The sequence below is a fragment of the Vicugna pacos genome, chromosome 15, assembly GCF_048564905.1.
Source record: "Vicugna pacos chromosome 15, VicPac4, whole genome shotgun sequence".
NCBI lineage: Eukaryota > Metazoa > Chordata > Mammalia > Artiodactyla > Camelidae > Vicugna > Vicugna pacos.
The window spans coordinates 55,603,375-55,617,901 of record NC_133001.1 but is presented as its reverse complement, the minus strand read 5'-3'; the positions used below and the strand labels follow the sequence as shown (position 1 = coordinate 55,617,901).

Sequence of the window (14,527 nt, the reverse complement as noted above, 5' to 3'; positions counted from 1 at the left end):
TTCATTCTTGTTCAGGGCAAGGGTGTGGCATCTGTGATTCAGGGGCGCAGGGACTCCACGAGGGCAGGTCTGAGACGGGTGGGTCAGCTCCGGCCTCTGGCCCCGGACGTTTTCCTCTGACCTTCTTCCTGGTCCTTTCTGTTTGCTGTTCACCCCTCACGCCTTGCTTCGCCTTTATTCTGCCCCTTTTACCTCTCTCTTGTCTGCACTCGGCCGCTTGTCACAGCTGCGGTCATCTCCTCTCTCTGTGATCCCCGTGAAGTGAAGGGTAGAGAGATGCTGACCTGGGGGACCTGTGCTCAGGCTGGGTGTAAAAACACAGGCGCGCCCTGAGCCCGGCCTGCACCTCGCCAGAGCCTGCCGCAGCCACTCTGTCACGGCACAGCGAGTGTCACTCAACAGATGCTCTTTCTAAGAATGGAAGCTGGAGTCCCCCAGAGTTGGGTAATTTGCCGAGCACTGAAGGCCCACTGGTCATTATGTAACTTAAAGGCAGGTCCAGCAAGTAGCCAGGCCAGCTCTGGGCCGGGGCTGCCAGTCAAGGTCAGGGGCCTCCAGGGGCTTCCTGTGGAAGCGGGGCAGGAGCTTCCGCAGGACATGCTGCCCGGGTCCCGTGGCTGCTGCAGGCGGCTGGCAGGCCCCCAGGTCCATCCCAAGTTGCACTATGCCCTGGCTGGTCTCTACGGGGGAGCGGTGGTGAGCGCTGCGAGGCCGGGCTGCGCGGTGAGCACATCTGCCCCTACGTGGGGTTCATGCTTACAGTGCAGCATGGCTGTGCCCCGCCTCCCGCTGCAGCCCTGGGCACATTGCAGACCCTTCCACACAGCTCTGCCCCTGGCACTCAGGGGGGCCCAGAGAAGGCCGGGAGCCTGTTGTTGGGATCACAGAACCACACCCTTTAGGACAAAACCTGTGCTGCAGGCTGTGGAATCCAACCCGCTCACCTCCCCGCAGAGCCCATCGCCCCCGCAGCCCAGGCTTGAAGGGAGGGCCTTGAGCACGGGTGTCGGAGGGGATGAGCCCCACAGCTGGGAGGGCCCAGGCAGATGAGGGCAGCGCATCTCTGCTGCCTCCCGCCCGCCTCCCGCATCCCCAGGGCGTGAGTTAGTCTTGTACGGCTGGAGCTAAATGATTAGGTCATCCCTACCCTTAGTGACTGTGTACCATGTGAGGAAAGATTTATTTTGCTCTGTTGGGTCATATGAAAGGAAGGAAAACTGTTCACCTTTATTTCTTGCTTTCCTAAATTCTTAGAATGAGAGGGTGTTGGCTTTTTTCTCCCCGTTTCCTTCTGCCGCTCCCACGGTTAGCTCCGTTTCTTCCTCTGGTGATGGGAATTGCACTTCATCCCTGCCAGGGCCCCACAGAGCCTCCTTGTTCTCCATCTGGTCCACGCTCGGTCCACGTGGAATCTCCACCCATTAACTAGAACGGCACCAATGTTGTCCAGCCCTGCGCCGGGGAGGACCTTGTCCGTGGCAGATGTGCGAAGGCTCCCTCTGACCCCAGACCTGCCCTGTGCAGTCATCTCCAGGCCCATCCCGCTGGGTAGGCCGTCATAGCTTCAGACTGGGTCACCCCTGTGCCCTGAGCAGAGGCTGCACACTGAGGAGGAGCTTGGGGCCTGGGGGCAGAGGAGGGCTGTGAGCAGGGCCGTGCTGTCTCCCTGGTGTGTCCCCTGCATCGACTTCCAGCCAGAAACATTTCTGCAGGAGATGGAGAGAGAGCCCTTCACCTGACGTCTTAGATTTGCACCCTTCTCTCCACGTGCTCTGTCTGAGGACGGGCGTGCCCCTGTGCAGGGTGGTAGCCCTGTGGGCAGGACTGGAAATGGATAGAGACGGGCAGGTGTCCCATTCCCGAGAGCAGCGCTCAGGAGGGTCACTGTGGTTGTCATTTCCCTCTTCAAGTGGTATTTTTGAGAAAGAAAATCTGTAAGATTCAGAAAACCAGCTAGGAATTCTCCCAAAACATCATTGGTTCAGTGTGTATCGGTATCAGTCTTGCAGATACCAGAAACAAAAATTTTAAAAATCAGTGTTCTATTTGTGGTCTTACTGCTATTGTAGAAGGGTCATGTGTACCATTTTACAGGGGAGAGGATCAATAATGCAGTGTTCTGTTTCTGTTTTTTGTTCTGTGCGCGTGCATGTGTGCATGCCTGCGTGTGCGTGCGTGTGCATGTGCGTGCGTGTGCAGTTCAGCCAGCCTCCTCAGCTAACGCCCTGTGGAAGACAAACTCTGTAAGTGTGGACGGTGTAAGCAGGCAGCGATCTTCGTCAGATCCGCCAGCTGTCCATCCACCGCTGCCCCCTCTCCGCGTGACATCCACCAGTACGTTTTTTTTCCTTTTTCCTTTCTTGCCATTGGGTTTTGTAGATCGGATGGCTGGGGGGTCTTCTGGCAGCCGCGTGGGAGAGAGCCTGGGGCCCGGTGTCCAGCGCCACTTGGAGGCCTGTGGCCGCCGCCTCCTCCCCAGCCGCAAACTCCTGTCTGTGCCGCACCCACCGGGGGGCCTGCTCACTCTTGCCCTCTGTCTTCCAAGCACTTCAGCAACATTTCTTTCACACATTGTCTGGGGCTTCCTTTCCTTTGGCTGTTCGGTGGTTCTCAGTATTTGGGCACACTCCTGTGGATTGTAGTCTGGTTGGTGTCCCCCTTCAGCGTCTGTATGTGGGTGAGTGTCCCAGCACCCAGGGAGGGCCGGGGGAGGGGCTTCATTCCAGCGGCCGAGCAGGGGTGTCGGCTGGACCAGAGGGTGAGCCCCGGGTGCTGCGTCTCCTTCCTGCTCCGCATCAGCCGTAGGAGGGAGGGGCTCCAGCATCTCTGGGGTTGCGTGGAGGGCACTGGGGGTTTCCCTGGGCTTTCCCTGGCTTCCTCGACCTAAGCTGAGGTGAAAGAAGCCAGCCCTAGCCACAGTAAGTACGCTGGCGGCAGAGCAGGGAGCTGTGTCTGGGAGGGTCTTCCAGAGGGGGCATCAGCTCAGGCACACCCAAGTCAGACAGCAAGTGGGCACCTGGCAGGTCTCAGAAGCCCACTTTCCTGCCTCTCAGTCTGGCCTCCCTGGGGCTGTAGATTTGCAAGCAAGAGTCTGCCTTTTGACTTTTTCTCTAAAATAGAAAAAGGAAACAAGGATGAAAAAAGAGACTAAACTGGACCCTGTCTTGGTCAGCCAGTGCTGTCCCAGGTATCCACTGCTCGCCCTAGGTATCCACCTCCAGTCCAGAGCCCGAGGCAGGCTGCCACTCAACACGGACCACGAGATGCTAATGCTGGACACTCCGGGAGCGAACTGACGCTTCTCGGGGAGAACGAGGAAGGACGCGTGGGCTTGAGGCCCAGCTCGGTGTCTCACCAGCTCTGCGCCCTTGGTGAAGCCTCGGCCTCCTCCCCTGTAAAATGCAGAGAATAAGAAGCTTTTCATCCTCACGAGTTGGGAGCCGTTACCAAGTTACTGACCCGCTGGCAGCCGGGACGTGGGGCACCCAGGGGCAGGACGGGCGGCAGACCCGGCCCGGGGCTCCTGCAGGTCTCCGGGAGAGCAGAAAACCAGGTTCACCTCCCCACAGGGGATGCCAGCTGAGAAAATTCTCACAAGCTCATAAAAGCATTTTAATCCTAACTGGAGGCTTGGAAGGCCTTCCTGCCCATACTGTTTTCGGAAAAATCTTCTATGAAAGTAGGTTTTTTTCCTTAGGAAATAGCGAAAGGAAAAAGGAAGCCTTTGTCGGAAGAGCCTCCGGTGAGAAGGCTGGGAATGGGACGCCTGAGGCTGACCCTGTGTTTCTGTCTCCTTTTCTCTCTCCTCAGATCCCCTGGCTCCCACGCCGCCCCCTCCGGTAGCCAAGACGCCCAGTGTGCTGGAGGCCCTGAGCCAGCAGAGCAAGCCGGCCCAGCCCGGGCTCCCACCCGGCAAAGCCCCGCCGCCCCTGCCGCCCAGCCGCCTCCCTCAGAAGAGGCCAGCCCCCGGGTAACCGCCTCTCCTCTGTGTCCCCTCGGGGCCTGGCCAAGTCAGCCATCCTTGCTGCTTGCGTTCAGGGCGCTTCCAAGTGGCCACAGCCCCTTCGCTTCACCTGCTGAGGTTTCTCTGAATGTTTGAAATCGCCAGTGTTTCTACTACTGTGAGGCTTGAGGTCAAGTGTTACATAACTAATTCATCAGGCTTCAGGTGTCTTAAAAATCATTTATTAAGAATGTTTAAACTGTAAATACTTCATAGCCAATGTGTGTCTTACAACCACATGACAAATTTAGATTTCTGTTTAGTACAGACACTGATTTGGGGAGTTTAAGTCCTCAAGACATGAGGCCTATAGGTCTTGTTTGTTGCTCACTCACAGGGTTCTTTTGAATATGAGGACCCTCTACAGTGTGGGACATGTATTTCCTACAAACAAGTACGTTCTCCTACAGAAACACAATACAACCACCAAAATCAGGAAATTAACATACACACCACTTTCCAAAACTCAAGACTGCATTCAAGCTTTGCCACTTGTCCAAATAATGTCTTTTACTGCAAGGGGATCCAGTCACGGATGTCAGGCTATGGACCCCGGTGGTGGAAAAACGGTTCCTTTTAGTGGAAAGGATACTTAGAAGCCAGGATCTGGGTGCTTAGTGTCTTCATTGCTATTGCAGTGTCACTGGTCCCAGGCAGGCCCTCTGAGTGGTCAGAACTAGTGACACACACACACACACACACGTATATATACGTGTATATCCATGTGTGTATACATATATAGATACATTTATCTCTGTATTTCTATTTGTCTATATTGAAATCCATGCGTTCACACTGTCTCCAATTTCAGTTCTAATAACAAACCACACCAAAATTTACTGACACAAGACATAACCATTTTGTTACGCTCAGGGACAGTCTCAGCAGTTTGGATCCGCACGGAGGGTAGGGAGCAGGGATAGCTTGTCTTTGCGCTACAACATCCGGGCCTCTAGCTGAAAAGACTCGAGGGCTAGGGATGGGTCGACACAAAGTGACTCATCAGCTGAAGGCAGTGTCATGAGGCGTCTCCAGTCCGCACATCTAGTGCTTGGTGCTGGCTGTCAGCTGGGACCCCAGCTGGGGCTGACTGGATACTTACATGTAACGGCCTCTCCTTGCAGGGAGGGCTTCCTCACATCCTGGTGGCTGGGCCCAAGAACGTGTCCTGGAAACTGGCAGGACATGGCTTCCATCTTAATGTTACTGGTCAACAGTGGCAGAGCCCAGACTCTGTTTGGATTGGGGGCAGTGGAGTGGCACAGGGTGGTCATAGATTCCAGCTCTCAGTAAAGAGTTTGGGGGCAGTGTTTTAAAAGAACTACAAGGTTCATTCTAATTTTCTCCCTTTCTGTATTTGTTACTCCCTTTTCAATGGTGAGAAGTCTGGCCCCCAAGTTTACTTACTTGATGCCACGCTTATGAATTACCAAATTTCCCATCTCCTCCTCCTCCTCTGTGCAGAAGCCTCCTCTCCCCTGTCAGGCTTCCCCTCATGGACGCCTCCTGCCCCTGCTCAGGCTCTGACTCCCCAGAGGGATCTTTTTCCATCCCCACCATCAAGCAGATAATGGGAGCCTTTCAGGATATAAACTACATCCTGCAGTTCTGAGAAATTTCATTGATTTTTTAAAAAATGACTTAACATCTGTTTTATTTTAGTTTTTTTTTCTGTCCTCACTTTTAATATTCTTATTATTCAGATGTCAGATCTCGGCCTTTCCTCTACGTGTCCTCTTTTCTCTTTATTAGAGTGAGTTAACTGCTCTCTCAGCGTCCCCCAGATCTCAGTGGTTTAACGTGTGGAGTTGACTTCTTGCCCACATGAAGTTGAGTGTCCATATTTTTGCTTGTACAGCAATCCCAAGAGGTGACTCAGAGGCCCAGACCCCTTCGTCTTCTGACTCCCTCATCTTTATCCCCTGGAGGCCCGGAGTTACTTCCCCAGGGAGAGAGGAACTCTGAAGTCTTGCTAACCTCCGAGGCCTGAGTGATGTGCAGGCTCCTTTAGCCAGAGCCAGTCCCATGGCCCCATCTAGAGGCGGGGGCTGGAAGTGCAGCTCTGCGCTGTGGAGGAGCCAGCTCTTGTCCACCTTCTAGTTTCCATTTCTGCCTTGTTTGCTTTTACAATCTAGGTTCTGGGAGATTTTTCTCAACTTTATCTTCCAGTTGTTTTATTGGCTTTTTTGTTTCCACTATCATATATTGTTTAAGTTAATACACTATTTGTTTCCTGGACTTACTAACTTTCTTCTCAGACTGTTAATGATGGGGGAATGTTTATTTTAGCTTTTGCTTCTCTGCGGAATTTGTTTCTTCCACATTCTTTTCTCTTTGTTTTGACTTCTGTTACATTAGAGGCTTTTCCCTGTAAATGTGTTTCCTGCCCCTGAGTTGCTACTTGAGCTGAGGCATTAGACTGAGTGACAGTCTGCACCCTCATGCACAGAGCTGCTGGTGTGGGTCTCAGCATGTGGGGCGCTCACTGGCCTTTTTGTTAGGGGACCCTCGTTTGGGGCTTTTTTCTTTCACACCTCAGGTTCCTGAGAGAACAGCCTTCTACTCTCTGGCCTGAAGGGAGCAGAGTTTATGGGAGTTGAATACAGAAATAAAGATAAGCTTTTACTTAGTCCCTCGGGTTTTAAAAGATGCTCCCGCCCCTGGCATCCCTCTGTCCAGACGCCCTCTGTGCTGCCCTCTCTGAAGATGGAGGCTCCTGGTCTTCAGTGGGGTTGGGAGTGGGAGGTGCTAGGCTACTCAGAGTTGGGGCGGGAATCCAGGGACCCAGTACTCCCTTGGCAGATTCTGGCCAATCTTTGTGTTTAAGTCCTTCCCTCCCTCCCACTCCCAGTGGCTTATGAGCTCAGGGGCTTTTAGGCACCAGCAGGGGTCCTTCAGGGCCTTCCTTGCTGCCGTGGGGGCTCCTTCAGATGAACGAGAAGGGTTAGGATTTGGCCCTCCGTTCTCAGCTTCCAGATTTTTGTTTCCTCTTAGTTCTCTTTGTTCGGTGCAGCTTAAATTTTTTTTAATCCTTTTGCTTGGGAGAAAGTGGAAGTAAACGTATTTCAGCTGCTGTTTTTAACCAGGAGGCTCTCAGAACTGTTCTAAGTGCCGCTTTGCAAGATCCCGCTCTGAAGCATAGCGTTCAAGTCCTTGCCCTCCTGTGCTCAGCGGCACGGTGAAACCTCCCGGGCCGTGAGGAGCGCGCTCTCAGGTCCGCGCTACACGCCGCAGGTCCCGCTGCCCTGAGCGCCTGTGTTTGCTCCGCGCCCCGCTTCAACTTTCTTCTCTCTTCCCTCGGCGCACCCTCAGATTTGCTCTTGCCGAGCTGCTGTTCTTTAAGAGACCAAATCCTGTGTGGAAGTTCTAGATGAGAACCTGACCACAGCCACGGTCTCAGGGAGCCCTGAGGTCCCCAGGGGCGGCTGCACAGGCAAGGACTCGGGCACGTTCTGTCCAGTTGCTCTGAGGCCGCTCGCTGCTCCCCTGGTTCTCGGGCGCGTCCTCGCGGGGCTCTGGCACAGTCATACCTGGTTCCCTGTTTTATGGGCTCACTTTCTCTCATGTCATCTGACGGAGAGGAAAGGTGGGGAGGGGTGATGCTAGGGCACCCCAAGGGACGTTGGGGTGGATGGAGTCACATCGCCACTGCCCAGTGGTTCTGTTCTTAAAGGACTTACACTAGAGTGTCCTCTTTCCAAAGGGAGCACTCACCTCCTCACTTCATCCTGGGTGTGAATCTGGACTTAGAGCAGGAGGCGGCAAACTGTGCCTGAGGCCAGGCCACTGTGCCTCGGTCCAGCGCACTGCCAGTTCATGTGTGGCCCATGGGCTTAGCTGTTTTTTCAGTGGTTGAAAACAACTAGAAGAAGAATATATTATGACACATGAACATTATATGAAATTCCGATTTCAGTGCCCATAAACAAAAGTTAGGGCCTGTAGCTGCACAGTGTGTCCCGCATCATCTGTGGCTGCTCCCGTGCTGTGGTGGCAGCATTGAATAGTCGCGACAGGGACCTTGTAACCCACAAACCCTGAAACACTCACTCTCTGGCCATCTACAGAAAAGGCTTGCTGACCAGTGTCTCAAGGGTCAGGCCTTCCCTGTGGGCGTTTTGTAGTTGGGGAAATGACAAAGGATCCGCAGGCTCAGCATGATTTCTATCTTGATGTTGATGGAAAACAAATGGTGAGACTGGTCAGACTGGTGGGGGCCTTCGCTTGTTTTGCCTTTTTTAGTTCCTTGAAAACATGAGCAAAAGCAGTGTTATTTCCATCTCCATTCTGTGGCTGCAGCACCACGGCCTAGGCAGGGCTCCTTTGGACAGAGAAGGAAGCGTCAGACAGAGCGGGCCTGCAACAGAAGGGCCTTCCATCCCTCACTGGTCCCCCATCCGCCTCCTCTGCCCTCCAGCCCCTTCCCATCCCATGTCAAGCCCCGATTGTGTGCCTGGCTCCATGCAGGGAACTGGAGATAAGGGTTCTTTCTCAGCTCATCACAGATACTCTGTCACTTGTCCTTATTCTGAGAGTTGGTGGGGCTAGTGTCACACCTTTTGCAGGTGAAAATGGTGACTCACAGAAACCAGTTCATCCAGACCCACCTGGCAAGTCGGAGTTCATAGACCCCTGTCTGTCGGCCCTGGGAGCTGGTTCCCCTCCCTGTGTGTCTGCGGCCCTGGGACGTGTCGGGTCCGAGGGCTCATAGCTGGGCCTGAGCTACACTGAGTCACGTCTGTTACAGGCACCGGGGTCACAGAGTCCAGAAGCATGGATGACCCTGGCCAGCGGTGCCTGGATGGGTCCTGGTAGAGCCCCTGGGGCCCTGGGACTGATAAGCCCCGCCCTGACGCAGGAAGAGACCAAGTCCCCGCTGGGAGGGGACTGACCCGGTTGGTGCCCAGGTTCCAGCCCAAACCCAGGTCATTGGCAGCAGGCCCACACGGGACAGGAGAGCTTTGGGACCATCCTGGTTTTGGAATCGGGTACCTTGGATCTAGAACTGTCTTCTGAGCCTCTCATTCTTCCTTTTTCTAAAAATGGAGATAGTTGAATGACAATTGATAAAATCAGCCCACCTGTTTTCAACTTGAACATAGACAACTCCTTCAGAAAAAGAGAGGGAGGTGGGGCAGGTAACGTGCCTTTCAGGCCTCAGGTACCAATAAATCTGTTTTCCTCTTCGCAGGCCTGACAAGTCAACCCCACTGAGCAACAAAGGCCAGCCGAGAGGACCTGGTAATTATGTGAAAGGGGGCTAATCTCTGCTTGGGCTGTGGGGATGGGGTGGGGGTGTTTCCAGGCGGGGTCAGCCCCACATCAGGCCCAGCTGTCCTGCATCAGCAGCCACCCATCCTGCGCACAGCCTCTCACGCCCCTGCCCCGGGGCTGCTCTGCACCCTTCCCTCGCTCCCGTCCCCTTCTGCCATGATAGGGGGCGGGCGGGGGACCCCGGCGGGACCTGGAGGGGGCAGCACCCACCTTCCGCTGTGACACCTGCCGGCCTGTCTGCTCTGCAGAGGTTACAGGCAGGGGCGAGGGTCTTTGGTCTTCGAGGGACTTTTCCCTCAACAATTAGAAAATCTCAGGAAACTTGCCTTTTGGCCCTCAAGCAGCAGATCTCTCTGGAACAGAAGCTCTGGGTCCTCTGTCCAACGCCGTGGTCATGCAGCCCCCAGCGCCCATGCCCAGGAAGTCACAGACTGTAAGTGGACGAGCCCCTTCTTTGTGCCTCTCTGCTCTGGCCAGGAGTGTGTGGGTTATTCTCTGAGGGCTCAGGGAAGCAGTCTTGCCCTCTTACCCTGGATCGGGGTAGGGGGTGCTTCTTCCTGGGTGCCTGGTCCTTTGGATCCAGGAGGATGCAACCTAGAGCTCACCAGCTGCTGGGCTGGGCCCTCCACGCTCCAGGACAGACCCCATGTGCACGCCAGGCACTGGGCCGCCTCATTCCCAGCTCTCCTTACTCGACTGGCCTCCTCCTGAAGTCCCCCTGCCCCTGAGCCACACCGAACCGCCCCTGGACACCTGTGGGCTCCCCGGCCTGCAGGCAGGCCCTCAGGACCAGTCAGTTCTCTCCCCGGGAGCAGGCGCCTCCCCGCACACTAAGGTCTGACCCCTCTTCTCTTGACACAGACCAAGCTGAAGCCAAAGCGGGTCAAAGCCCTCTACAACTGCGTGGCCGACAATCCGGACGAGCTGACGTTCTCCGAGGGGGATGTGATCATCGTGGATGGGGAGGAGGACCAGGAGTGGTGGGTGAGTCGGGGCTTGGAGGTCTATGCCCAGATCCAGCCCGCTCTGCCCGGACGGGCCTCAGGCGTCCTTTCCAGGTACCCCAGCTTCTGAGTGGGCCTGACTGAGCCCCCAGGTGGGATCCCCATCAGGGTGGGCAGACCACATAGGCTGCAGTTTCCAGAGCGCACGTGAAGGTTTGCACGAAGCCTGGAGTTTCTCGGTGGCACTGTCCTCTGGCGTGGGCCAGTCTGGAGGAGTGAGGCGGGTGGAAAGAGCTGACCTGGGGGCAGTCGCTGGATGTCAGGCTTGGTCCTGAGACATGCCGTGGCATCCAGGTGGGAGCTGGAGTGCGTGAGCGTGGCACCTCCCCTGGTGACCCCGAGAGCCCAGACCCGGCCAAGGTCAGGCTGGGTAGCCTTGGCGAGTTGCTGACATGGCTAAGCCTTACTGCCTCACCCAAGAAAGGGAGGTCATGGCCTGTTGTAGCGGTGACCTGGAGGCCTGGGTGAGAGGCGGCCGTTATCAGGTGGGGCGATGATTCAGCAGCTCCCACGCGTGTGCCTCCGGCAGTGTCTGCCACATGGGGGATGCTGATGACCCAGCTCTGGGGGTGGAGCTGAGGTAGCAGATGGTTCCCGGTTGTCAGCAGGACGCAGACAGGGCTGTTAGAAACAGCTCCGCGCTGAATGTGAGGAGTGTTGGCCAGTACCCCTGGCAGAGGTCCCGCCTGTGGGAACTGTCGCCTGCAGGGCTTTTGTGAACGAACTCGGCCTGGCACCAAAGCCTCTGGATTCAGGGTCTTCCTGTTGCCTCTCCCTGCTCGAGGGATTCAGGTGTCCGTCGGTGCAGAGTTCCCTCCTCCGTCGGCCTTGCTCCTTCCAGCACCATCGGCGCTGCAGGCAGCACACAGCCCGGTTCCACCCCTGCCTGACTCCCGCCCTCCCCGCCTGCTGCCCGCACACCCCTGAGACCTGAGGCAGGTCTGGCTTCACACTTGTGTGTGATCCACCCAAGGATGGCCTCCAGCCTGACCACAGGTTTAACCACCTGGAAAATACAGAAAGCTATAAAGAAAAAGGAAATGCTGCCTGTAATCTCAAGGGTTCTCCTCCCCCCACACACAAAAACACTATTTAAGTTGTGGTGATTTTCTTTTAGCCTTTTATTTGCCTACTTGATTGACATTGAGATCAGATTGATGTGTAGCTTTTATAATTTACCCAGCACAAAGGAAATAGATTTATTGAAGTCTTTCATAAATGCTTGACTACATTTAAATAGGGCCAAATCATGTTTGTCACTAAGTGACTTTGCAGCTTACAAACTTCTGACACTCAGTTTCTTCATTAAAAAAAAAAAGTAGGGACGGGCAGTGGTCAGCTCCTGTCTTGTCTGCCCCTCAAGACCGCCAGGACTGTGGTAGGTGCCCCATCCCCACACTGACTGCCCTCTAATACGTAGACCACAGTGTTTGGTACACGAGTGAAAGAAAAGAGGAAGACAGTTTAGATGTTTTACCCAAATAATTCTTTCCAGAAGAGATTCTTACCAAGAGATCTTTTCTTTTTTTTCTCCAAATGCTATAGTACCCTTCAGAGTTTCCAACATTTGGAATTTTTATAACAACCTAAACTTTTATTCATTTCAGATTGGCCACATTGATGGAGATCCCGGTCGCAAAGGAGCATTTCCCGTGTCATTTGTGCACTTTATTGCTGACTAAATTGCTACTGAACAAAAACACTTCTTTTAAAAGTCCTGTTCTGTTTCGTTATTGGTACCAAAACTCTTGCCAGATAACCAGTTCCATGAATTGTACAGTAGCCCACTTTCTCTAATGCCACTGTTCTGTTTTAAAAACTCAAAGGCAATTTATATATATCAATGAATTGTTTTTATAATTTGTGTTTTTCATGAAACATTGCTATACTTTTATTAGGAAAAACTGAATTTCCTACAAGGTGAACTGAAAAGTTGTTTTAACTACATAATCAAGATCCTTGAATCTACAGAATTAGCCGAACCTAAAAATGTTTTGAGTGTTGGGAAGAAATTTGCACTCTCCTTGGCCCATTCCTGAAGTCAGTGACCTTTAGCACAGTTACTCTTTAGAGGAAGCCTGTCGCTTTAGAAGTCCACAGCCAGCCTGGACTTTCTAGATAAAATGCTTCGGTTCACCTTTAAAGACTTTTTCTAAAAAGATACCTTTCAAGATTTCTTTTGAAGAAATCCACCCAGTGTTTATTTAAAGCAACTTGGAAGTTCCTCCATAAGCATTGTACTTTCCAGCCCTAATGTGCGAGGTGGCAGCTTTCATTGTGTTCTGCATGTGTGTGACCGCCGTGAACAATCCTGCTCAGCCTGACTACGGATGGTTTGTTACAGCCCATGTCATAGCAGTTAACTCAGCTCTAGATGATGGAACCAAACTTCCTGAATCTGGTGAAAAACTAAGGATGATGGATTGCAAAACAGTTCTTTAAACTAGTTGATATGCTTTAGGTGTTTTGGAATTTGCCTTCTTGATCTTCCCCCGTCACACAGAGTACCGTGGCGCAGACCCCCGCCCCACCTCACCCCGTATTACCACATACTTGCTGTTTCCTACTGAGTGTACCACTGCCTTCCCTTTCTAGCTCAAGAGAATGTTTACTCAATTTAGTGTCTTGTATTTATATAATATACCAACAGGAATGGTAGTTACACTGTCTTGAAATTTAATCTGTCCATTTGTTTGTAATCAAGAGCACATCAGAAATCTGTAGGTCCCAGGTAATAAAATACTCCCAGACGTCCCAGTTTAACTATTGAAGTCCATCATACCATTCTGAACTGAAGCTACTGGGGGTGGGGGGATTAGGTTGTATATGCTAAAATCAAAATTCATTAGTTTAATGAACTTGACTATCATACCTGTTTAGTAATTGTGAGCATAAGGTTCGTAGTAGGAATATCGGCAGTTTTGGCACTCTGAGAATAAGTAGACATGTAACGCCTACTTAGGTTTTTACCAAAAGAAAAAGAGTAAATTTAAGAGGCTTGGAAAGCAAGGCAACGATGCTTTTATTGCATTTGTTACGATGGTACCTTTGATTGAAGCAGCCCGTCTTTATTACGCAAGACTCTTGCAAGTGTAGAGCTTTTTTTTTTAAATTTTGCATTGTATTTTTTATTATTATTATTATAAAGGAAGACAACAAACTGGAATGTTTTATGATGTCGTATGGCAACTGCGTTTTTTGCCTTTCAAAGTTTCGGGTAAAAATCTGTTAGATCTGTAATTAAAGTCTTTTTTAAAAGCACTACATCTGTTTTCACTAATTGTTAATTTCTGTTTTGAACCTTTCATTTAGTTAATTCTCTCATAGATTTAAGAAAGTAAACAGATGTATTTTGCACAGTGCACTTCATATGTGTATTTTAACACAGTCCTCCACTCTGTACCTTACAATCAGCCTTTGGACTACTTGGTGCCAGCTTAAATAAGGAATTAAAGTTGATTTATTTCAACATTTGAACACCAGTCCCAAATGAATCTGTCAGGTTCACTGGTACATAAATATCTCGGAAATACTTTTCCAGTCTACAGTTTGGTGGTGCTATTGTGCAGTAATTAATATTACTCTTGCCAGAGGAGAAATTATATTAACTTCCCTGCTAATATCCTTTCTTAGTTATTTGCTCTTTGCAAATTCAACGAAAAGCAACTGAGAGGAAGGAAAACATTGTAGATACCTATTTATATTTAAAGTTATGTTTCACGGACTTAGCTGCAGGATGCCGGCACTGTGTGTGCCATGTTCCATCAGTTCTGACTTCAAGGGATGGCGACTCAGAAATGTGTCCACAGACTAACAGTTACTGTGTGACGCTGAGGGGTGGATAACACAACATGCAGCTTGGAGTGATGCTAGTCGAGATGTATGATATTCAGTTCATTCACCTGATCACTGGCCTAGCTGCAGTGCAACTGTATATATTGTGTAACCTGATCCATTCTTACTGTCATTGTCCTGATGCAGTGACTTATAATTCGAGCATGTTGAATACATTTACCCTTCTTGTTAACTAGTCATTTGACTAGAAAAAATAAAATACTTTTAAATGGATGTAGTGTTTGGTGTTTTTAATCTTTCGTAAAGCACTGGATATAAAAACAGTCCTTTAAAAAAATACACTGGCCTTCTGTACATGAGCTCTTTAAATACTGTGACTTTTTTTTTTAAATGGGAAAAGGCTAAACTTTATTCTTATAAACTTAAAACATAAAAATAGAATATACTATAA

The 14,527-nt window shown here is 51.5% G+C and overlaps 1 protein-coding gene across 12 annotated transcripts in view; it reads left to right on the top strand.

The window, feature by feature from the left end:
• ASAP2 (ArfGAP with SH3 domain, ankyrin repeat and PH domain 2) overlaps positions 1–11,998 on the top strand; it is a 145,791-nt gene extending 133,793 nt beyond the window's left edge. For 7 of the 12 annotated variants that reach the window (XM_072938227.1, XM_072938224.1, XM_072938232.1 and 4 more), the window contains 6 exons: positions 2,200–2,334; positions 3,811–3,970; positions 9,195–9,244; positions 9,619–9,710; positions 10,139–10,261; positions 11,889–11,998. In XM_072938227.1, the coding sequence (XP_072794328.1) occupies positions 2,200–2,334; positions 3,811–3,970; positions 9,195–9,244; positions 9,619–9,710; positions 10,139–10,261; positions 11,889–11,963 (635 nt within the window). In that variant the 3' untranslated portion in view covers positions 11,964–11,998. The remainder of the gene's footprint in view (positions 1–2,199; positions 2,335–3,810; positions 3,971–9,194; positions 9,245–9,618; positions 9,711–10,138; positions 10,262–11,888) is intronic. The other 5 variants (XM_072938225.1, XM_072938233.1, XM_072938228.1 and 2 more) reach the window with 3 other exon arrangements.
• The last annotated feature ends 2,529 nt before the right edge of the window (positions 11,999–14,527 follow it).